The sequence below is a fragment of the Phaethon lepturus genome, unplaced genomic scaffold, assembly GCF_000687285.1.
Source record: "Phaethon lepturus isolate BGI_N335 unplaced genomic scaffold, ASM68728v1 scaffold22907, whole genome shotgun sequence".
Taxonomy (NCBI): domain Eukaryota; kingdom Metazoa; phylum Chordata; class Aves; order Phaethontiformes; family Phaethontidae; genus Phaethon; species Phaethon lepturus.
Window position 1 is genome coordinate 2,367 of NW_010552896.1, and position 24,724 is coordinate 27,090.

General features: G+C 37.3%; 1 protein-coding gene across 5 annotated transcripts; it reads right to left on the reverse strand.

The window, feature by feature from the left end:
• Positions 1 to 4,537: 4,537 nt before the first annotated feature.
• On the reverse strand, positions 4,538 to 24,724 carry BCLAF1 (BCL2-associated transcription factor 1). Of its 5 annotated transcripts, none has more exons than XM_010291376.1 (13): positions 24,585 to 24,724; positions 23,411 to 23,484; positions 21,218 to 21,341; positions 19,451 to 20,356; positions 17,287 to 17,433; positions 17,005 to 17,174; positions 14,170 to 14,275; positions 12,955 to 13,039; positions 12,067 to 12,242; positions 10,735 to 10,915; positions 7,049 to 7,195; positions 5,132 to 5,341; positions 4,538 to 4,990 (listed from the first exon to the last, which is right to left on the reverse strand). In XM_010291376.1, the coding sequence occupies exons 3-13, from the start codon at positions 21,319 to 21,321 to the stop codon at positions 4,985 to 4,987; spliced, it is 2,238 nt and encodes a 745-aa protein (XP_010289678.1). In that variant the 5' UTR covers positions 21,322 to 21,341; positions 23,411 to 23,484; positions 24,585 to 24,724; the 3' UTR covers positions 4,538 to 4,984. The 5 variants fall into 5 exon arrangements, with proteins under 5 accessions (XP_010289678.1, XP_010289674.1, XP_010289679.1 ...); XM_010291372.1 differs by having other exon boundaries at positions 17,287 to 17,958; XM_010291377.1 differs by lacking the exon at positions 7,049 to 7,195.

Below are 24,724 nucleotides of genomic sequence, written 5' to 3' on the forward strand. Positions count from 1 at the left end.
CTTAGTTCCTGCATGATGAGGCAGATTTATCTTGCCACACAGATACGACAATCCACTTTCAAACTGATCTAGGTGATACAGATTATCTATTCTAAGGTTATGATAGTTCAAGTATATCTGGGTCCTATTTGTTGGTCTCAGAGTGATGTTAAGTTTAACTTCATTAGGACAGACTTTGACACCGCTGCCAAGTTTGTTTTGTTCCTTTTCTTGCTTCTTCTGTTTTAATATACACATCTGTGTGAGCTTTGATAAAGTGTCTAAGGAATAATCAGTTTTACATTTCAAATGGCTATTAAAAGATGCACTGTACACATAAAAGCAGATCTTGCAACAACAGTATAGTTTGCTGAACTTTCTCAAACATTAAGGCCCTTGGAGACAAGGGAGCAGGACAGAGCTAGCAGATCTTTAAGGACTCTTTCCATAGAGCACAAAAGCTTTGGATCCCCAGGTGTAAGAAATAAGTAAAGGAAGGCAAGAGACCAGCATGGCTGAGTGGAGACCTGCTGGGCAAACTACAAGGCAAGAAGGAAATGCACAGGCAGTGGAAGCAGGGACAGGTACCCTGGGATAAGTACAGGGACGCTGTCCGGTTGTGTAGGGATGGGGTCAGGAGGGCCAAGGTGTGGCTGGAGCTGAACTTGGCAAGGGATGCCAAGAATAATAATAAGGCCTTCTATAGGTATGTCAGCCAGAAAAGGAAGGTCAAAGGAAGTGTACTCCCCATGATGAGCAAGACCGGCAAACCAGCAACAACGGATGAGGAAAAGGCTGATGTACTGAACGATGACTTTGCCTGAGTCTTCACAGGCAGTGTCTCTTCCCACACCTCTTGACAGGATGGCCTGCAAGATGGAGACTGGAGAGGCAAAGTCCCGCCCACTGTAAGAGAAGATGGGGTTCGTGACCACCTGAGGAACCCAAACATGCATGTCTATGGGACCTGATGAGACGCATCCCAGAGCCCTGAAGGAACTGGACGATGTAGTTGTCAACACTCTCCATGATATTTGAAAACTCCTGGCAGTCAAGTCCCTGGAGACTGGAAAAAGGGAAACATTGCACCCGTTCTTTAAAAGGATAGCAAGGAAGACCTTGGGAACTACTGACCTGTCAGCTTCACCTCTGTGCCTTCAAAGATCATGGAACAGATCCTCCTAGAAGCACAGGGAAGACAGGGAGATGATTCAAGACAGCCAGCACAGCTTCACCAAGGGCAAGGCCTGCCTGACCAACCTAGTGGCCTTCTATGATGGAGTGACCACATCAGTGGACAAGGCAAGAGCTACCAATGTCATCTATCTGGACTTCTGTAAGGCCTTTGACATGGTCCTCCACAACATCCTTCTCTCTAAATTAGAGAGATAGGGATTTGATGGGTGGACTGTTTGGTAGATAAGGAACTGGCTGTATCCAGAGGGTAGTGGTCAATGGCTCTATGTCCAGATGGAGATAGGTGACGAGTGATATCCCTCAGGGGTACGTATTGGGACCAGTACTCTTTAATATCTTCATCAATGACATAGTGGGATCAAGTGCACCCTCAGCAAGTTTGCAGATGGCACCAAACTGCGTGGTGTAGTTGACATGCCTGAGGGACAGGATGCCATCTGGAGGGACCTGGACAAGCTTGAGAAATGGGCCCGTGTGAACCTCATGAGGTTCAACAAGGCCAAGTGCAGGGTCCTGCTCCTGGGTCAAGGCAACCCATGATATCAATACAGGTTGGGGGACAAAGGGATTGAGAAGGACTTGGGGGTACTGGTGGATGAAAAGCTGGACATGAGCTGGCAATGTGCACTCGCAGCCCAGGCGGCTAACCACATCCTGGGCTGCACCCAAAGCAGCATGGCCAACAGCCTAAGGGAGGTGATTCTGCCCTTCGACTCTGCTCTGGTGAGATCCCACCTGCAGTACTGCATCCAGCTCTGGAGCCCTCAGCACATGAAAGACATGGACCTGCTGGAGCAGGTCCAGAGGGCCAGAAAAATGGGCCGGAACACCTCTCCTATGAGGAAAGGCTGAGAGAGTTGGGGTTGTTCAGTCTGGACAAGAGAAGGCTCCAGGGAGGCCTTCCTGCAGCCTTCCAGTACTTAAAGGGGGCCTATAAGAAAGATGGGAGACAGTCATTTTAGCAGGGCCTGTTTCAATAGGAGAAGGGGTAACGGTTTTAAACTTAAAGAGGGCAGATTTAGACTAGATAGAAGGAAGAAATTTTTCACAATTGAGGGTGGTCAAACACTGGCACAAGTTGCCCAGAGAGGTGGTAGATGCTCCCCCTGCCCCATCCCTGGAGACATTCAAGGTTAGGTTGGATGGGGCTCTGAGCAGCCTGATCTAGCTGAAGATGTCCCTGCTCATTGTAGAGGGGTCGGACTAGATGACCTTTGAAGGCTCCTTCCAACCCAAAGATTCTACAATTCTATAATAACCCTTTAATAACTGCCACTAGAGGGCAAATACTAATCCTATTTCTACACAGAGGCTGGCAAACTAGTGCAATTCTGAAATACAATTTCCTCAAATATAGTTAGGATTAGTGACAGCACTACGTTTTTACACCTTCTAGTGTTCAATGTGGATAGGGCAGATTGTTTACTACTCCCTAACAGTAAAGCCAGTAAGAGGGCATACAAAAATCACAGAATCACAGAATGGTAGGGGTTGGAAGAGACCTCTGAAGATCATCTGGTCCAACCCACCTGCCAAGGCAGGATCACCTAGGGCAGGCTGCACAGGAACGCGTCCAGTCAGGTTTTGAAGGTCTCCAGAGAAGGAGACTCCACAACCTCTCTGAGCAGTCTGTTCCAGTGCTCTGTCACCCTCACAGTAAAGAAGTTTTTCCTCATGCTGAGGTAGAACTTCCTGTGCTGCAGTTTATGCCCATTGCCCCTCATCCTATCACTGGGCACCACTGAAAAGAGATTGGCTCCATCCTCCTGACAGCCACCCTTCAGATATCTATAGACATTGTATGGTCCTCTCTCAGCCTTCTCTTCTCCAGATTAAACTGCCCCAGGTCTCTCATCCTTTTCTCATACAAGAGATGTGCAAGTCCCTTAATCATCCTCATAGCCCTCCATCGGGACTCCCTCCAAAAGTTCCCTATCTCTCAAACTGAATGAATACATTACATATGTATTTAATACAAACACCTCCGTCAAAGCTTTTTGCTTTTGCCCTTTTTTTTAAGACATTATGTCAGTCTAAGGGGTGAACTAAGGACAATACCACACTATTAACTCCATATAACACTAAGATTTAGTATATCTATAGCAGTCTGAGAAAGAAAACATAAGCAGTCTTGTTGTATCAGAATGTGGTAATTCAAATATATTACTGTCATCCTTAACATTCTGTAGGTTAAAAGTTTACTTACCACTAAACTTAAGTTTGTGGGTTTGTTGCTTTTGTTAAAAAAACAGCGAAAACCCAGATTAACTTCTGCACTTTGGCTATGAAAATACTAGAAGCACAACTATTTAGAAAACAGCACTGAAGAAAGTAAGACTCATTTCTCACACCTTCTGCTAACTTAATTTTTACAGTTGAGTTGTAATTTCAAATTTACACATTGTATAAAGTGGGATACTAAAAAAATCCAAACTTACTTCCAGAGAACTGTAATGAAATTCACACTTTATAGAAAATGTTTAGTGTATCTGAAGTATTTTTACTGATTCAAGTTTTAACATATCTTGCTTTATGGGATTTTTGTGGTGGTTTTTTTGTTTTGTCTCTTCCTCCTCCCTGCCACTCCCATTTCACTTAAGGCTGTAAACATGATAGAAGATTTAAAGACTTACTCATGCCACATTACATGCCTGGAGAGGCAAGTCCACATAAAGAAATTAAAGAGGCAGTTTCAACAAACTGGAAGAAAAACTGATAAAAAAGAAGCTAGACTGTTACTGCCACCACTTTCTTAAAGTGTTCTGTTGATGATTAAGCTGTCAACAGAAAGCTGAAACTATTAATTGCTAGTGACCCTGGAAATGCCACTTGTTCTTTATACTTTATGGACAGCACATTTTTCTTGCAGTGAGTTTAAACCCTATGTTTATAAAAACCTTAAAGATTGTACTAAGTTATCCTTGACAAGAGAAGCATCTTTTAATGACAAAGCAAATCACTAGGTATCCATAATACGTGACTGATCTTTCTAGACACAAGGTATAGGAATTCAGCTAGTTGCAGGTAGTTCTGCACTAACTACACAGATGAGGGAGGGAATTGTAGTTTTCAGATCTGTTTGAAAGATTATAGCAGCAGTGACTTGGAAATAGGTTTCTAAAACTCACATTCCAGAAGGGAAATAATACACTTGAAACTTACTTGAGTATTTATAAGCATATGTATTTCTCAGGCTACTGAAGAGTGACAATTTCACTCTCAAAGACAAAATTCTTGCTGCACTCTCTAGCATGGTGAAATAAGAATCCAGGTTTATCACTGACACACTATGTAAATGTGATTCTTGTGAACTAACGTATCATCAGCATTTTGCATGACTGTTTACACTTATACTGTAACTGGATAACTACCCTTAAATACACTTCTTATAAAAAGGCAACACAGAAGTAGTAATCAGTTTATAAAAAATGCTGCTCCAACATTTCAGGTGTGCAGAGCTGTAAGTTTACTTCAGAATAAAACACAGACATAAGGGAGAATCAAAACTTTTAGAGTTGTACTTGACCATATATTTGGACAAAGCAGAATTACACTGCATATAACAAACAGTAAAATTTCTTAAAAGTTGTTACAAATATTTTACTTTCTACCTGTACGATCATTAACATAGTTTACTATATCAAGATTTTTTTCTAAAGGCTTAAAACAAAAACAATCCCTCTAAACTACTTTCCAACAGTAAAATTTAAGTAAAATGCTTACATTCATTTGACAACAAAAAAACATATTAAAAATGTTGTGTGGGTGGTGCAAGAGCTGCTCTTCCAGCTGTAACTTTCTTCCAGGATTATTCCTGTGGAAAGAAAGAAAGAAAAGAGTCTTGTTGTAAACTGTTAACAACCAAACTCGAAAACCCTTTTAGAGCGACCCACAAGCACAATTATTTGATATTGCAAGATAAACTGTCTAATCTGCAATTCACTAAACTGTTTACCTTTTCATCTTTGCGTCTGTCCTTTTCTTCATTATTCTCAATCGTTTCTTCTTCATCTTCCACAATTCCATCCCCTTGATATTTGTCATGTGTCCACTTTGGACTGCTACCTGACTTTTTGAAGTTAAAACGACCTCTGCCACGCTGGAAAGTACCACGGCCTCTTCCTCTTTTGGCCCAATAATCCACACCATCATCTCTATCATCATGCTACAACAATAGCAGACAAAGAATAAGGTTAGAACACCTCTTAAATGTACCCCTTAAATGTTGGTACTTTATATCAGATTGATACTTTACACAGAAAAAAAAAATTAGGATAACTTTTTAACAGTTCAGATCATAATCTATAAAATACATTATGAAGTATATCCTTGCAATTCATGATGCTGTAACTAAAATCACAGCAATAAAATTGTTTTAAGAGCCCTTATTAGCTGCAGGTCTTCTCAAATGTTTGAGAGTAACAAATCAGTTATCTGTCACTTATCTTCAGTCAGAAGAGAGAATTACTTGTTTTGAGGGGGAAAAAAAAATCTATGATTTTAAAGGAAGAAGCTCTAGGAATGTGCTAGGATTTTTTTTTTTTATTTTACTTTAATGCAGAGATTGAGTTCTTTATGCTTATTATGGAAAGGTAACTGAAAGCAGTTTTCAGAAACCCTGTTTCACCTGCACAACATAAGGCAAACTAAGTTTAAACTGTTTAAATCTGACATTAACAAACAACAGTTGAGTTTCTCTGGTTAATAAGCTTAAAGTTAGCCATTTTGCTACCAGATATAGTCGTACACAGTTTGGAAAGTCTTCTGACAATCATTCCGTGCACTGCATGAACACTATAGACAATTATTTAGTATGAGAGGTTTATATTTAGAAGAGTGAGGTACACTTGCTTCAATATCTACTTTTTTTACTTGTGATTTGGAAAGAAATATGAGCTATTAAACACATACCACATCTATACAAAGCAGTTTATTAACAACTATGTAAGAATAGTTGAAGAGTGTCTTTTTTTTTTTTAAGTTAAGAAATGTTTTTAGAGATGAGAAAGAAGTTTAACAGCTACAGTTAGTTATTTGTTCTAGCTATCATAGAAATTCTTAACAAATAGATTATCACATCTCTTTCTAGGTTTAAAGGTAAGGAAAGTTTATATACTTGTGGGGAGATGGAGGACCCCTTGTACAAACATCCAAATTGTAATAGCATTATTTCTTGGATTATCTGTTAACATAATTGTGACAAACTATAATGCTATAGGAGAAGGTCTGACCTTCACTACTTAATATTTTTCAGTGGTGAAACAATATCCTTAGAAGTTTGCACTGTTAAGGAAATCAACTGGAACAGAGGCTACCTACTCAGTATACCACACTACTTACTGGGTGGTTACATCAACAGTCCTCATTTCGTAACGCAGATGGGAAAAAGGCATCAAAACTAAGATGACTTCCTTTGACTATCACACTACTCAACTAAGAACAGAAGGACTGCCAATAACAGTCAGCCTACATAAATCCACAAATACTGTCAGCTTTTCCTGATCTTCCACTTTTGCAGACTTCCAGCCAAATCTAAGACAAAGCTCGAATGCCATACAGACACATAAATCCAGGAAAACGCAGCACAAGTCTTTTTGGTTTAAAATTTGTTTTTAATAATTTTAGTCTGAGTCTGCCTTCTTCCCCACTAACTGATGAAAGTTTTGGGAGATTAATTCCATGTCCGGCCTCCATTATTGCCAGCCTGACGCAGAAAGACACAAGAGAAGCATAATCAGGCACTACAACAGCCCTGATATTCTCATGGTTATGTAACTGAAGTCCCTATTCTCTACATGCATGCTACTTCTACGCTTGTAGAAAATTTGAGAAAACAAAAGCATGCATAAGATATCAAGTTCTCCACACCCACCAAGAAGTATTTCTTGCTTTTTGGGGTATATTCAGGATCCCATTCCTCTTCCTTCGGTCTCTTCTGAAAAGTAGTATTTGAGTTGCTGGGACCAGTATTTGTTCCAGCAAAGACTCCTCTGGCTCTTCCTCTGCCCCTAATTCGAAACTGATTAACCAAAACATCATTTAATTCATTTACATAAAACCACAAAGAAGAGTTCAAGTTCTCTATTACTGAAAATGTTCTTTCTGTGCTTAATTACAGTATCTGCAAGTGTAAAAAAAAAAGTCAAGACTCACATATTACCTTAATATATTCAAGCATTCACTTTGAAATAATAATTTTATTAAACTTAATTGAAACACATTTGAGTTCTTGGCATAAATTCACCCCCAGCCACCAAAAAGAAATTTCCTTTGACAGCTGCTAAACCAGTGTGTTGCAACAAGAAGTCAGAAGAAGCTTCTGAAGCTGTTCACAGACAAAAACAAACAGAAAAACTGGACTGAGAGAGGGACAAAACTGTCAGGGGAAAAGAAAGGTCATTTATGGAATCAGTCATATTGGTTATAAGAAAATCATTCTACAATACATACAAACAATGCAGTTTTCAAGTAAGTATATCCACGTTGTGTTACTCAAACATTTTCAATTGATATTCAGAAATGTACTTTAGGCCAAATTAAATCTCAAACTAGTAAAGTTTTTACTTAGAAAATATGTACTGTGCAGGCTAGCCATGCTTGAAGTGAAAATAAGTGTCTTAAATATTCTTTATAATGAATTAACATGATTTTAAAATGTTAGGCTAAAAAGTCTCTCAGCAATAACGAAAATACTTAACTCAGAATACACTAAGTAGTAATATGTACAGTTCCCTCAGCATCCAAATTTTTAGCTTGTAGAAAACATTAAACAAGAGTTTATATCCTCCATTCAAGGGAACAAGAAAGGTTAGGTTGGGAAGATACTGCTAAAACCTGCAGTTACTACAGAACACTATTTCCATGAATGGCCTAGTTAAAACCACAGAACTGGGTCTTCAGTAACAGTAACAAAAACGTGACTGGAAATTAATTTCATTGGTTAAAAATAAGTATGTTCCATAAACATAGACCAAAAAAAGATATAATTAACTAACTTGGAAGAGGAGTATTATGTACACTTAGTTTCACAAAGCTCCAATGCTTTCAACACAAAGTCTATGCTGGACAGTTTTAAAACTACTTTGAAACAGACAAACTGAAAAAACAATCCATAAAAGGCTCACAAGAACTATCCAATACACTGCAGGCAAAGGGGAGCAAGGAGGGATAAAAGAATTTCTTGGAGAATCACGTGGAAAGTGACAGACTATTACCTGAATAAAACTGTGTAAGAGATGAAATACTACATGCTTTATCTCCAATAGCTTTGAAACCTTTACAAAACTAGGACACAAGAAGCAATACTGTGGGGGGGGGAAAAAAAACGATGTAGAGACAAGATGACAAGACGGGGGGAAGAGGGGGGAGGAAATCAGCATTTCCTCATTTCCTGGTATTAGGACCTATGATCAGACTCCTTTTAAGAAAAGTATCTAGAGCTCTCCTCAACACTGTATTAATACTCCCCTACCCCCTCCACCCCAGTCATCTTTCAGGCAAAGAAATATGAGAGGCAAAATCCACTATGGTGTTATATTTATGGGCTTACTTACTGCAGAGACTATCACAAAAAGGACAGAGTACATATACTATAGAAAAGAGAAAACTCCTTTTAATTGGAACTGTTACACACAGAATTCTTTAGGAGCTGAACACTAATCACAATGTCATTAAAAGATTTTACTTATCCTCATTTCTGTACTCCTACTTCAAAACTATTCATGTTTATATACAAGAAGCCTAGGATTAAACATTACAGTCTATCAGCAAGTGTTAGTGAAAAAAATCACTCCTGATTTAACATGAAATTGACAACTTCGCTTACACAGAAGTCTCCCCTCTCCCAGCGTATCATGCCTTACTGCTTTGGAGAGGATTCACAAGGAAAACAGCTTATTTACTCCAAAAGCAAAGCAATATTTACTGGAATGCAGTCACTATTAGCCTGAATTACAAAAGACATTCCTCCACTAGCCAGCTTGTATGTTTCAATACTGTATCCCTAAAGAGAAGATTTGAGTCAACACATTGGCCTGCTTAGATTCTCCTCTTCAGATGCAGTCTGTTCAATAAGCCTATGTGTGACTATGTATGTCATTAGAGAACATTAACTGGGTATTACTGCATAGTCAGAACTTGCAATCACCAGTAGTTCAAGTAGCAGTCCATTAAATTTCCAATTCACATCTACTTAAATTTCATGTAAAGTAGCATGTCTCTCACAATACATACAACCTGGTTTTATAAAGCAGTAAGGCTTCCACCAACTATGCGTTTTCTCCAACTGATTCTCTTTGAGAGGAGAGGGGGTTTTAAGCTCTAGTTTTGTTTAACTCAGTGCCACCAGCTTATAGAGCTAGAAATTGTGCTGATATTGTCATATTTGATGCCTACACCATCCAAAGGCTTATACATTTATACCACATAGCTGTTCCTTAGTATAACTATATTTTAAAAATACCAAGGAGGATATGATGCATTTTTAGTGTTAGAAATTTTGAACTTTGAATTTTCTTCTAAATAGCTACAGTTTTTTAGATGCCAGCTTTAAACCTTAACTCAAGTGGTGCATACCCCCATGTATTTCAGACACCCTCACGTTAGTTCGAAACTTTTTACGCTACTACAAACAATTCAAAGTATATTTACACCAAACAATGCCTTTTAGCATTAGTCTTAATTACAGGCTACGTGAAGGAATTACTACCAAAGTGCAAAATTACTCCTACCCATTACATAGCTCTGACATTTTTTCCCCATCCAAACATGGAACTTGCTTTGGGGTTCTTGTGTTGTGGGGTGGTTTTGTTTGTTTGTTTTTTAAAGTGTTCTTTATCTTTTCAAGGCCTCCTTTATTGATGCCTAGTTTTTCCTAACACTTCTACATTTCCCAATTAAATATCAGTGATTACATTAACATTAAATTTTAAAAATTTTTCTGAAGACTACAGTGGTCAATGTGTCACTTTCCAAATCACAATGCTAAAACACACGCCAGAGCTAAATTAATTAGCTTTCATGCTCACTGTGACTAGTCCAAGCCAAAGAAACACTGGAAAACAACAAGTATACCATCTCCTCTCGTCAATACAGCTGTTTAAAGGTTGATATGTATTTTTAATTATGTGCCATTGTCTATTTAAGAAGTTGCAGGCATCACACAAAGGAGAGCAAAACTAAATTGAAAATTTCAGGGGAAAAACAGAAGCTACAGGGAGTGAAGAGGTAACAGATCACAAGATTTAATCTTTTACAGAAAGGTAAATTTTCAGATCCTGTTAGGAAACAGCATAATTACAAAAGAGCAAGGAATAAGCAAGAAATCATTTTTCCCACCCTTATGCTAAGGTCTCTAATGGAATGCTAATCCGTATTTACACACCAATCGGCTGGGGAAAAAAGCAACTTTTCAGGTTTGGTACATCACATGAAAGAATTCAAGAATGAAAGAAGTTTAGCCTAACATTAATCACTGCAACTCTTCCACATTTTATTTCCTGTACTATTACTATTGCTGAAGTGTTCATAACTTGGGAGAAGAATAAGAAAGCAACTTACAAAAGTGCCTCTTGGCCTGTTGACTCCTGCAAAGCCAGAGTACTCTTTCTGTTCATGGTGGGTTTTGAACTCTTCATCTCTTTCTTTCTTGCAATCCTTTTCTTCTCGAGAACTGGATGAGGAAGAAGACGGGGAGGAAGATGGGGAGGACCGAGCACGGTCTTGATCTCTTTTTTGTTTACTGAAAAATAAAAAGATACACTGTGTGCTATTTTAAAAGTACTAGATAGTATGTAACATACTACACTAAAAGGGGTTTCTTTACATCTTATGAAAAACTATCCCCCTTCTGGTTTTAAAGTCACATACATGTTACATATTTCAGATGTTAAAGGTGAAGTATAGTTCCACTTTCCAGCCTCCTCTTACACATTTAAATGCACTAAATGTATATTATTGCTAGTGAGTTGGAAAGCAGCAGTCTGCAAACTGCAAATACAGTTTTTCTATATTTTGATGCCATGAAGAGATTGTTACTTTTAAGAACTGCCTTTCTTCTGAGGCAGAAAAACAGAAATTTAAGGGAAGAAAACCCTAAAGGCAAAGTTTTACAGTAACTTTAAATAGTTCAGTTTGCACACTGTTGAGAAGATATGGAGTGGGCTTCCCTATGTAGATGGCTGTATGGAATTAGCCAGTGGAAGAAATAATGTGGATACCAAAGTCAGAAAGTAGATGGGAAACAGGAAGCATAAGTAAAAATTCATTGTATATCCAGTACAAAGCAGGGAAAAAAGTTCCTACAGCAAGACTTTTAGTAACCCCACAGTGGTACTACTTTGACCCAATTTACAAGATTTTAATGTTCTATTCAGAGGAAGGTCATACCTGAAGTAACTCTTACCACTGCTACAACAGTATCCACTGAGATATGCTAACATTTTTTTCTTAAAAGCAGCCCACTGGCTTTAGACAAAAATAAAAATTCCCCTTCTCACCCATGTTAAAACCTAAGTATCAGTAAGATTCTCATACTCTGGGTGTTATGAGTTGAAAAAGTGCGGAATCAAGCATAACGAACCAAAGTTCTTACACAAACTGTTTATAGAAATGTACTGCATTGAAGTCCAACCTCCTGATGTAGCCTGGATAATAGGACAGATTAATTTGTCATTTTTTTTTTCAGTGTTAGCTTGCTATTCCAAAGTTTTTGTCCTCATCCACCATAAGCCGTGTAAAAGACAGATAATACATATTTGCTGTAAAACAAATAATTTTAATTGTTTAAAATTATATGTTCCATTATACATTGAAAATTGAAAGCAATTAAGCTTAAAATTACAAAACGCTAATTAGAAGCTAAAAACCTATATAGGGACTTCAAACATTTACCTGTCATCTTTGTAAGATTTGTAATCCTTGTAATCTTTTGGAGTTTTCTCTTGCTTTCTTGACCCACTGGATTCCCTGGAACCCTTTGAGTCTCCTCGCTCTTTACTTCGCTCTTTCCTACGTCGATCAATGTCATGCCGAAGATCAGCAGAATCGCATCTTAATTTTTTATCTCCCTGAAAACACATATGTATTTTGGAACAAAATTTTGAAATAGAACATGCAGAAGAGAAACTGAATGAAAAGGTGAGTTGTAAATCAATATTCAAAAAAGCAAAACAGAATTTACGTATTTTTGAACAAACTCTTCAGCACACAAATTGACTAAATGAACACCCTTTACATGCAATGGCTAGATCTAAAAAAAACCAAGAGCTAGGAATTTCAGTTTCAAACAAACATTCCCATCAAGCCAATGGGATATCTATTTTCTGATGCAGACATACCACAACACATGGTTTGGGAGGATTTTTAAAGTAATCATTTCATCTGCTGATTTTTTAACAGAGCACAAGCATCTCTGCAATTCAACCATACTACTCACTGACCACCTCCATACTTTTTTTTTCCTTTCTATTCTTTGTCCTTGGGCAGTTTAGTGCCACAAAATTGGTTAAAAAATGTCCAAGACGACAGGAAGGGTGGGAGAAGACTTGAACTTATATGCCACGTTATAAATATAGCAAAATCATGCTGCATGAACTGGCTTCTCAGTAACATGTTTAACTCAAAGGAAAAAATTGTTCCAGATGCAAGTACTCTAAGATACAATAAATACAAATTTTTTTTTTTTTATTTTTATACACAAACACAAAGCTGAAGTTCAGATTTAAAAGGGGAAGACAATACATTAAGTTTAGGAATACAGACATGACACTTGGAACCTACTTTTTGACTTTCTTCTTTAAAGACTCTCTCTTCACCTGCTAAACGGGTATGCTTCCTCAGGGTACTTGGAGAGATGTCAATCCTCCTAAAGGTAAAATAAAGCAGTGTCTTGCCATATGTGTATGTGACTGTTAATGGCCTCAAACATTTCTGTTCAACAGAAAACTGAGAAACAAGGCATTTTTGCAGCAGAATAAGCTTTTTACATGTAAAGCCCCACCATCAGAATACAGAAGCAGATTAAAGATTAAAAACCTTGGTTCTGTTCTTTCTGAAGTATGCTAAAAACACAAGTACAGAAAATAGGCAGTTTGATTTTTCACATTTTAGGTATAGCTTTGAAGATACTGAACATATTTAATGAGCTATTTCAAAAGATCAGTATATGTAGCCAGTTGAAAATCCACCCCCCAAAGAAATCATCAACACTATGACAGTCTGCTATAAAGTAAAAAACACTTAACAGTTAAGAAATCTTATGAAGTTGGATACTGAATATGGAGATAATATATCCTCACATGCAACACAAGTATAGTACACTGCATCATACAACTATAGCACATGATGGGAAACTACATCTGCATGCCTACCTTCTTACCTTTCAGGCTCTCAGATTTTTCAAAAAACTGCTGTAAATTAATACACACAAAAACTAAAGTAGTATGAGATGGAACATTTCACACTGAAGAATAAAGATGCATGTACAGGGCTTCTTTTCATCTTCAAGACATATGCCCCTCAATATTTGAGCACTGCATGTGAGAAAAGTAAATATATCCCAAATGAGATACAGAGGTAGAAAAGACATCTGCTACAAAACCACAGATGAAGCCAGACTTGCCTCAGATGAGTTCTCTTATCCAGAAGGGGTTTTTGGTGGGTTTTTTTGGTATTTTGTATTTACACAGAAATTGACAAATTACTCCATACAGATTAGAACAAAAGTATTTTGGGTTCCTGCGCTTCCTGTGCACCCCCAGCCTTCTTGCTAGCAGGCCAGCATGAGAAGCTGGACTGTCCTTCACTATTCAGCAACAACTCAAAACATCAACATGTTATCAACATTTTCTCATCCCAAATCCAAAACACAGCCTCACTCTAGCTTCTGTGAAGAAAACCAGCTCTATCCTGGCTGAAACCAGGACAGTTCTCAAAAGAAATACTAGCAGACCTTATTTGAAACACAAAGCATCTACATATGCAGTTAACATATACCTATGTATTTCTGGGCTCTTTTGCCGGGTGCAGTGTTCTTCAGTAGCTTTTTGATATGCAGTGAACCTCTCATTTAGGGTCATTCCAGCTGACTTGAAGTATTGCTCTGTTGGTTACAATAGAAAAAAAAAAAAGACAATACTGTTTCATTAGTTTAATTCAACTGACAGGTATTTTACTCCTGACAGAAAAAGGCAAGTAGCAGGCAAAAACATAGTATTTTCAATAAATCTATCAGGACAAGCAAATGTGGCGTTTTCCCTATTTTTACACATTCTGTAACCCAAACAAAGTAACAGTGCACAGCATCACTGCAAGTCTACTTATAACTGTGCCATGACTGTATTACATCTAATTTAAGCATCATTTACTGATTGGACTTGCTCATTTTCAACAACATTTTCCTCTAATGAAAGAGAAAGGAGCAACTTCTTAACAGTTATTTAATACTTCGTCCGTAAGAGAAAATGAAGTTACTTCAAGTCATGAATATTTGCAATAAGTACATTTTACTATTTTTCTCATCTTTAAATTAAAATAGTTAATTCAGTGAAAACGCTTAAGAAATGTATGCTTCAATAACTACATGAATGACCTAACAAGTCATTTCTTAAAAGGAATACAATTTCTTGATTTGAAGCTGTGATGATAAACGATCCAAGACAATTAACACACCTATATGTAAATAAATTCATTTAAGCATCTGGCATCTTGGCAAATTTGACCACCTCTCTGACAAATTTTCTCTTTCCTTCAGAGACAGTTAAATTAGCAACAGTAAAACTCAATTTTTAAACCAGCTCAACAAATGTGTTTAAATGTAATATAGAAATACATAAAGTCATGAGCTATGAAATGTTACATATGAAGCAAGCTATCTGCTTAACAGGTCAACATACATCTGTATCAACTTACCGCCCGGCATCCAGTATTTGTCTCATAACCAACCATTAAAACTTGAAACGGCCACTACAAGGGTAGTGCCTCAATCATAATTCCATCAAACACAGGAATTTGAGCTAGCAACTCTGTTTTTATGCCATTTTTGCCAGGAAGACAGAAGGTTCAACTTTGCCTGTTTGGCATCTGTATCTTTCAACAGCTATTTTACTTTTGTAACATGGATTTTGCCATTTCAAAACACATTCCAGGACCTAGTTACAATGAAAAAGAAAACATCACTGGGCATTTTCAGCTCTACATTAATAAAGAGCTGTTCAGACTGGTCGCATCACACCAATAATGAACATAACTTCAATTTGTCAAAAGACTTACTAAAATCTGATCACAGACTACAATAAATTTGAAACTTAAAGAGAGGTTCTGCTTTCAAAAACAACCATAACTGTACATATTCCAGTAACTTGACCAAATAGGCTGTTAAGCTGTTATATTAACCAGTATTCATTTAACATACAGAAGTTTACAGAAAAACAGTCTATTCTGTGATCAAACTGTGAGTTTTAAGAATATTATTTCACCTACAGCCTACATATGTACCATATACAGAAGCTCTCATTGGATTGAGCCTTAAATCTCTTTATATATCAATAAAATACCTTCACAACAAATAATTATACTCTAAACAGGTTTCCTAATAAGAATTTTTTTCCATCTACATTATCATAATCTATTATTGTTGATCATTACTTTCTTCTTTCTAAGTAACTCAAAATAATTGCAGGAAATAATTTGGCTTTAGTAATCTGAATTTTGCCAACAAAAGGAGACTTGTAATGGAACCTTAGCACACACTTCCAGCACGCAAATCTTTGCAATTTTACAAGCTAAAGCATCTTAAAAAACAATGCTTACAGATAGATGTGCTGAAACTGGACACCTAATTAAGCATTTCAACATTCCCCCTTTGTATAATGATACAGCAAAATAATTTTCACCAGCAAATTTTTCCATATTACCTCGATACATTAAACACACAAGAATAAGACAACAGCCCAGTGAAATAAAGTAAATGCTATGGAAAAAAAGCATTTAAAGAACTCTCCAGATAACCTCACTGAATTTTAAAGAATTATGTATTTTTCCATCAGAAAACTTTGACAGGATATATCACCTAAATGAAATACATCTACTTTGGTGGTCTGGGCTTGGGTGGGGTTTTTTTTTTCTTTTGTTTTGTTGATGGTGGTGGTTGGTTGGTTGAGGTTTTCTTGGGTGCTTATAGTAAGCAACAGCCACTACTGTTAAACCAGAAAATAATTAGTGTATAATTCATTTAAGGGAGGTCTATTTAGCCACTGCCAAGTTCCTGTAAGTGAAATTCCTGGCTCCAGCATTACAATACTGTTAAACAGGAATAAAATGAAATATCACAGTGTATTTTAGTATCATTTAGAGCATAATTTATCTTAAATATTACTTTTGAGACCAAAAAAACCCTTCTAAGAACCTGGAAATGAGTTCTAGGGTGCTCCAAAAGGAATGACATGGTACTTACAGTGCAAAAAGACACCTGTCAACCCACATTGCACCACTTAATATAAAATTCTGTGTTAGAGTAATTAAAACTAAATAAGAAAACTGACCAGTGTAATATGTTTAAACTACACTGCAAAAATCAAACTTTACATGCTACTTAGGCTCAAAAATTTATCCAGAAACATAGTATAACTGCTATTATGCTCTACATTGCTTGGGGTTTTTTTTTAGACTAGCTTCTGTGGCTATTGTTTTTCTAATTATTTTTATGTATCTCAAAAGGAAGAAAGTCTGACTAAATCAACATTAAAAGAGGGCTGAAATCATCCTGTACTAGAGATAGTGAACAGGTTTAAATGAAGTTTTAAGACATGTATTCAGTACGATAATACATACCTTTGACATGATGAACCAACGACACAATGTGCTGAATAAATGACTCTGACGTGCTTTTGCTGGCCTGTGGCAACTTAATGTGGTCAAAGATGGATCGGAACTCTTGCTCCTTCTTGACGGAATGGACAAGTGTACTAGCAAGCAGCCTGTCTTTAGTCAAGGAAGCAGGTCTAAAATGCATCAACAAGAAGAGAGACACACAAAAAGAAACCACTAATTTAAATAAAGATGAATGACGCTGCAGGCAGGTGGAGAACCACACTGTAAAGTGGAATAATTTACCTATTGGAATCATCAAGAGGTACCGGTGCCATTTTGAGTTTAACTTCGGGACGATGGGAGTCACTGGCTATCATTTTGATCCTAAGTGGGCTCTCCTCTCTGAAGGTGGATTTTTCTCTCGCATCCAGATTCTTGTGTAGAGGGGGACTGTAATCAAAGAGTTCTTTGAGCTTTTCAGACTTTACCTGCTCAGGTGACTGAGTTTCTTTCTTCATCATTAGTCTCTCAGAACTCTTGTCTTCTTCCTTGTGCTTATCTTTTGTTGCACTAGGCCTTTCCACTACATAGCCAGTCTCTTTAAGCTTATAACTTTTCTCATCTCTAAATCCATCGCTCTCTCTATTGCCCTTGATTGATATTTTAGATTTGTATTTGGTTCCTTCCTCCTCAGCATTCCGGTGAGATGCAGTAGGAAAATTTTTACCCTGATCTGCCAGGACAGACTTTCTGAACTGTCTGTAATCCTCTGTCTCCTCTGTGTCCTCCCCTTCAGAGTCATTAAACTTTTCTTTCCCAGTCTCTTTATCAATGAAAAAATCTAAAGTTTCCTGTTCCTCCCATTCCCTTTCTCCCTCTGTCCTCCCTTTTTCTGATCCTCTCTCCTTCTGGGCCTCCTTCTCCCTGGTATTACCCCTATCAAGCAGGTATACTCTAGACTCTTCATCTGTGTACCTGTGGATAGCAAAGAAGAGACTGGTAACTCTGGATTGCATTCATTCCAGTTCACTTGCATTCCTCTTTTCTGTCAATCCCACACCAAGAAGAAGAAAATACATTCCTCTGAGCAATTCAACTTTAGCATGCAACACTTCACACACCATTAACACTGTCATTTATGTACTACTGGAGGCATCTGAAGAATATAATGCCTTTCTATAGAACACCTAGAAATTCTGTGCTTGAGTTTATAAAAAAGCCAAGTGGTTTGTTTGTTCTTTCTTAATAGGTACCCAGTTTCACATTCTCTTACACCAGTCATTTTTTCCATCAAATCCACATGAAATTTGGTAATTCAGATTACAATTCATTTTTGTACTTTTTAGTGAAAAGGTTGAAGAAGTACCATAAAAATAAAAGTAAATTATTTTCAGGATCCTGCACATTTCAAAAAGAATTCCAAAACCTGACAAAGGCTTAATGCATTCACTATATTGTGTACAAGCAGGGAACCTTTAGGAGGCAGCTCTCCTAAACAGAGAAACACACTTACCAATTAATTATTTCAGCCACTGCCTTATCTATACACTATTTTCATATAGGTCTGAATACATTCATCAACTCCAATAGATCTAAACCCAGGGGAAGTTGTATTTTTTATCTTCTAAGCAGTATATTTTTAGATACTAAATCACTGACTGGACAAATTCATTTAAAAGCCTACAGTAAAGCCTACTATATAGCATAGTCACCACTTTGCTCTGTAATTCATTTTGTAAGAAATCCACTGAAGTACAAGTCATATTAGAAAGGAACAGTCTAGTATCAGTAAGATTTTTTACAACTTTTAAAAATTACTACTGTATCAAATATTTTAAGAGCAAATTTAAGGATTTTATGTTAATTGGAAAATATACATTGAACTTTAAATATGCTGTCCTTCACATCAATAGAACTACGTTCCAGTATACCAAGACCTACCCTCTTTCATAAGTAATGCAAGTCAAGGCATCAAAGTTGCATTGCATCATATTGCACCACACAATTAGCAATGGATGCTGTTTATATTAACAAAGAAACCACTGTACAACATCTGCATTTTTAAGTCTTCTGGAAGATATGTGTTTCAAACTACATACAGCATTAAAGTTTCAAAATACTTGAACAGAATTCACTATCAAACAAGCAAGTCTGATGCACTATTCCAATTAAGATTTTTCTTAACAGAAAATGGAGTGTAAGAAAATACACCGTAAAGGAAAAGCACAAATCAATTTTTCCTCAAAGATACATGTCCCTATCTCCACTAGCCAACAGCCAAGACCTTGAACCATCTCAGGAGGAAAAGGCACGTGTTTCCATCTCAACTCCAACCAGACTAAAATTAGGAATTTTTATTCCATGGTATTCCATATTGTGTTTTCCAAGGCACAGTGATGATCTTGTCAAAACTCTACAACAGACAGTATTTTAAAAGGCAACATTAGGCTTATAATATAATTCTTACCTTTTCATAAACTTTCCACCTTTTGCAGTTTCCTGTTCGCCACCCTCAGGATAAAATGACCGCACTCGAGCCTCCTCACGGGGAGCACTCTGTGATGGGATTGTCTTTGCAGGGCTTCTCCTCGAAGGGATATGATGCAATGGGCTATTCTGAGAAGGACTATAACGGCTAGAACCATTTCCAAGAGAACCAGAGCCAGACCTCTCAGGACTATGCTGAATGGAATGGGAATGTTGAGGTGTGTCCTTTGCTGAGTGGGCTGTGCTAAGCAAAGGGGCATCAGAGCAAGATGAACTCTGACTAGGTGGGGTGGCAATAGAAGGACTATGGGGTGACCTTGGACTGTTATCATACGCTGAAAGGCCAGGCCAAATGTCGCCAGAAGCTGCTGATGATTTGTTAAAATCGTCAAGAGACTCTGATGGGTCATGTTCAAATGTATCTTTCTGTTCATCTTGTGATTTATTTTTCAAAGGGCTATCTTGCAAAGGAGCCCCTTCAGTTTTCTTTGCCTGCTTTTCCAGAGACGCACGTCTTTTGGAAGAGACAGGTGATTTGCTGTATGGGGATGAAGAACGAGATGAAGAGGACCTCGGGGACCTGGAAGATCTGTAAGATCGACGAGATCTGCTCCGGGATCTCTGGGAAGACACAGACCTTCTTTTTGGACTTCTGGAACGTGAACGGCCACGCCTAGGGCTTCGGGAGTGTCTTCGGTTCCAGACAGGCCTATAACCTCCACGATGGTATCTACCACCTCCTCCTTGATAATACCCTCTACCTCTTCCTCTGTAACCATAGGGACGTCTCATTCCTCTATTATTTCTGTAATCTCTGCGATAATCTCTAGAATAAACACGATCCCTGCTGCGAGATCGCGAATATGTCCTTGACCGAGACCTAGAACTAAAATTAAAAAGCAAGCATTAACATTTGACAATTAAAAAAAATTAAGTGCCTTGACATGAAATGTTAAATTTCTCAAATGCAGTCATAATGGTAAAGGAAGCAGACTAACAGTCTTAAAGTAACTTCTACAATATATCTTTATTTAGTATTTCTGTCTCAAATAATAAACATGTCTATAATCCTAACGACCGTGAAACTTAGACTTCAACATCACATGATTAAGACATTACCAGCCTCAGTGGCCTGCCCTGCCATTTTATATGAGATGATCGCCACACTGGAGCATGGCATTCAGTTCCTCAGCCACCACAGTTCACAGCATGGAACATGAAGTTACATGACCCCCAGTTTAATATGCCAGCCTGTGGACAGCAGCTGAAGAGGCAGTAAACATTCAATTCAGCCACTTCTTTTATGGGAGATGGTAATGTCCACTACTGAAAAAGATGAGGAAAAGGCTGGAGGCAACTGAGAAGACAAGATACAGCAAAGCTTATCTACTGAAGCCTGAAGTTACTCCAGATCTGAAAAGCTGCATAAGTACAGAACAAGTAACAGGGAAAAAGACTGGACAAAGAAAACATCACATGAAAGTGAAGGGGAGGATCAAACAAGCCACAAACCACAAAGAACCATTAGTGTTCTGAAATTATCTTGAGATACAGAAAAGATAAAAAACCAGACAAGTATTAAACAACCAAAGTAGCAAATTATACTCAAAGCAGAATTTACCTACTCCCTAAAACGAAATAAGGTCCCAGGCTCACTTCTGCCACAGCATCATGGAAGTGAAAAATAATTTCCAGACAAAAATTAGTATACTAAACCAACTTTTCATAGAGTAAGGCATCAATTTACCTGTATCTCTTTTTTCTAGAATGTGATCTTGATCTTGACCTAGAGCTGGACTGAGATCTGGACTTTGATCTTGAAGAATGCGATCTAGAGTTAGATCGACCCATTTTTCCCAGTGGATATACTCCTTCCCAAAAGGAAAAGCAGCAAGGGGGGGGGGGGGGAAAACAGGGGCAGGGCGATTTTGAAAAAGGAAAGGGGGGGGGGGGGGGAACAAACAGGGAAGTGACTATTTAGAGTCCATGTAAATCATAAACGAACCAGATTTTATATGCTAAAATGGTACTATTAGAAAGAGGCATAGCATTTTCTAAATGAAAAAACTTTGAAGACAATAGGAGTACATTCATTAGTAAATTAAAAGCTCAAACCACTTTTTAAAGAATTTAACATAGCTACAGCGTACGCAGTTTGTCTGAAAAGTGTTATCAGTAAAAGGTTTTCCACATTTAATTGCAAACTAATCCTGCAGAAGGAGAGAGGAAGCAATAGAAAAAAAAACATTTCTGCAAATTAAGGCAAGAAATAAGAAGTCTGGACAATTACACATTTTAATATATTTTAAACAAAATTCTTGCTATTTGTGTGGTTTATAGTTTCCTTACATTTCCAATGCACCGATCCTTCTCTGGAAGGACTTTATAGTCCCCTACGATGTACCTTTTACATAAGCAAAGAAAAAGCCCTGAAGTATTCTGTCCAGCAGTTGTTGGTTTGAGCCAGGGGTATTATTTCTCTTAATGACATGTACTAAAGCTAATCACTCTGATCCGATTTTCCAACGGTCAATATGCCCACCCTCTGCATCTTTTTAGGTTAACTTTGTTTTTTAAACTACCTGTAAAATGCATGGCCAACTTAAAGATTTTAACAACTAGTTAAATAATATGGCTTGCAATAGTATTTAATGCATTTCAGCTCAAATTAAACTATGAAAACTACAATTTATTACAAAGCAGAGAGTCCTAAAAGAAAATAAACTCATAGTTATTGTTTCTTCTTATGTACAGTCAAAATAAATACTTATAAGTGCTAACCATAGAAAAAATACACACCTTTTCCTTTTCTTTTCAGATCATTGGCTAAAACCCCACAACTTAATAAAAACTTTGATCCATTACCATTTTCTTTTTAAATTGTCCAGCTTTAGACACATTAGACAACCTGAATATAAACTGCAAACAAGCAAACACACATTTTCAGGCCCTTGTATGCTCAATATCTATATTCATCATTGCTTAATAATAATTTCAAAAAAAATAGAAGAAACAAGCATTTAACTTTTGTATTGCAAACAAGCTTGAAAGCCTAAAATTATCACATTGAAAATACAAGCTCAACACAACAAGCACTTCTTGTCACAAGGTACTTTATATAATCTTTCTTGTTACCTGGGTGATATTTCAGTTATGTAAAGACAAATAAACAGCATTAGAGCTTAATTTAAAGTTAATAAAATTTCTGAGATTTTAGACACATATAAGCGAACCCAAATGAAAAAAGCAGACCAACCTTTCTCCTATCAACTGGTCCTTCCTGCCCCATATGACTTTCCCCACCACAGTAGCACAAGAGTTTGTATGGCCCAAAAGAGATGTAAACTCACCTGAAACTAACCCAGCAGAAAATTAATTTTAACCTAACCTAGCTTTCCATTTAGCTAAGAAAAAATTATTTACCTTGGAGAAGAATAATATGTTGAATGCTGTCTTTTATTGGCTCCTTCCATTAAGAAGCAAATTTACATAACCTATACTCAGAAGATTAATCGTGTCCAATTCAACTCACAGAAAATGGCTTATAATCTCTTATGCTCATCTACTCACAGGCAACATAAATTTAGAGTTTTTAAATTGTTGTAAGACATGAAGCATATCAATTTTCCAAGAGTGACAGAAAAAAAAAATGGTAATTTTCAGACGCTCACTAAGTTTATAACACAGCCTAATCGCAGCTTTAAAGGAAATCTGATTTATTTTCCCTGTATTCAACATTTATACATTTGCATTCTATATATAAACAAGTACATATATATTGTACAGTAGTTGACATTTACAAGAGAGATGCTAGTTTCAAAAAGTTTTATATATTTGAGTTTCTTATTGCAAGCACAAATTTTAGGAAAGCAAAATCAATTCTCATGTTAAATAGCTGGGTTCAATCAGAACACTTAAAAATAGAATTATTTCATCTTACCTCAAACCGTCAGTTGGTGCTAATGAAGCAACTATTTCAAAAGACTCTATTTGTGCTTTCAGCAGTACTGATGCCTACAGAACAGAAAAAGAGACTGTCAAAAGACATGAACTTTTAGTAAAGGGCAGGTAATACCTTTTGCTTAAGTGGGTTCAAACATTAGTCTTTTCATGATAAACAGACAACACATAGGAAATGGCACATTTACTCCTGGACTCAGTGAAGCTATGTGTTAAGACTGGAGCCGCTTGAGAGCTAGCCACTGCCAAGGGGCAAATCCTACTCCCCTTCTATATATGGATCACTCCTCCTTCAGCCTTGCTTACAGGGCTGTATAACACATTATCCTTACCTTCACAACAGCCCTGACACCTTTCAGGTCCTTCAGTGAGCAGGCTCTTGATACCCAAAAATCACTTTCATATCGCTAGGTTACCAAACTGGCTTAATGAAGGGCCAAACACATGCCAGAGCTGGACTACAGGGGAAGAACAGCATGCTGCCACGAGGAGGGGACAAGAAGGAGAGTGGCAAACTGTTAGACCAGGTTGAACTCTTACAGCTGTGCACTTAACTGGAGCTATCGCTTTTGAAAAAAAATTTGGATGAGGACTTAGGACAACAGTGAAAGCTTTATCTTTAGGTTTCTCTGCAACATCTATACAAGCACATTTATGCACACATTACTCTGATATACCTTCTTGTTTAAAATGCATACATATATGAGTTTACCTAAAAAACCAACATCTCCTTCTTAAAAGTAAGTAAATAAGTTCTTTTATGGGTATATGGAAACAGAGCATAATTGTAATAATGCAACCAAGCCTCAGAAGTATGAACTTTTCACTGGCCTCAGCTTTTAATTACCTCAAAGCCTAAGACTACGTATACACTTGTATATAGTGATTCAATGAATGTCTGATTCAACATTAAACAAACTTTCCAGTTCCACTCATGCAGCTCAGAATTGTGTCCCCATTCAATTCAGATGGGATGGATCTCCCAGAAATTCTGCATGCCAACAATTTATTCATTAAAGCAAAAGCCGTTAAGATACCCACTGCTCCTAAATGACACTTTCACACTTTTTCACAGATGTTTTCTATGTTTTCTTCATCTAAAAGAAGAAATGTAGCACTTGTGTTCATAAACCTGCTTTCAAAAATCCACTTACCATTCACTAGTAGTGACCAAGATATTTCCAATTTCTACAAAATATATGCTTTAATTAGATTAAGTTTTTACTTCTCATCAGCAGCAAGCATGAGTCTCTGAAGGAGCACAGTAGTGTATCGGACCATTTCAGATCTTGTC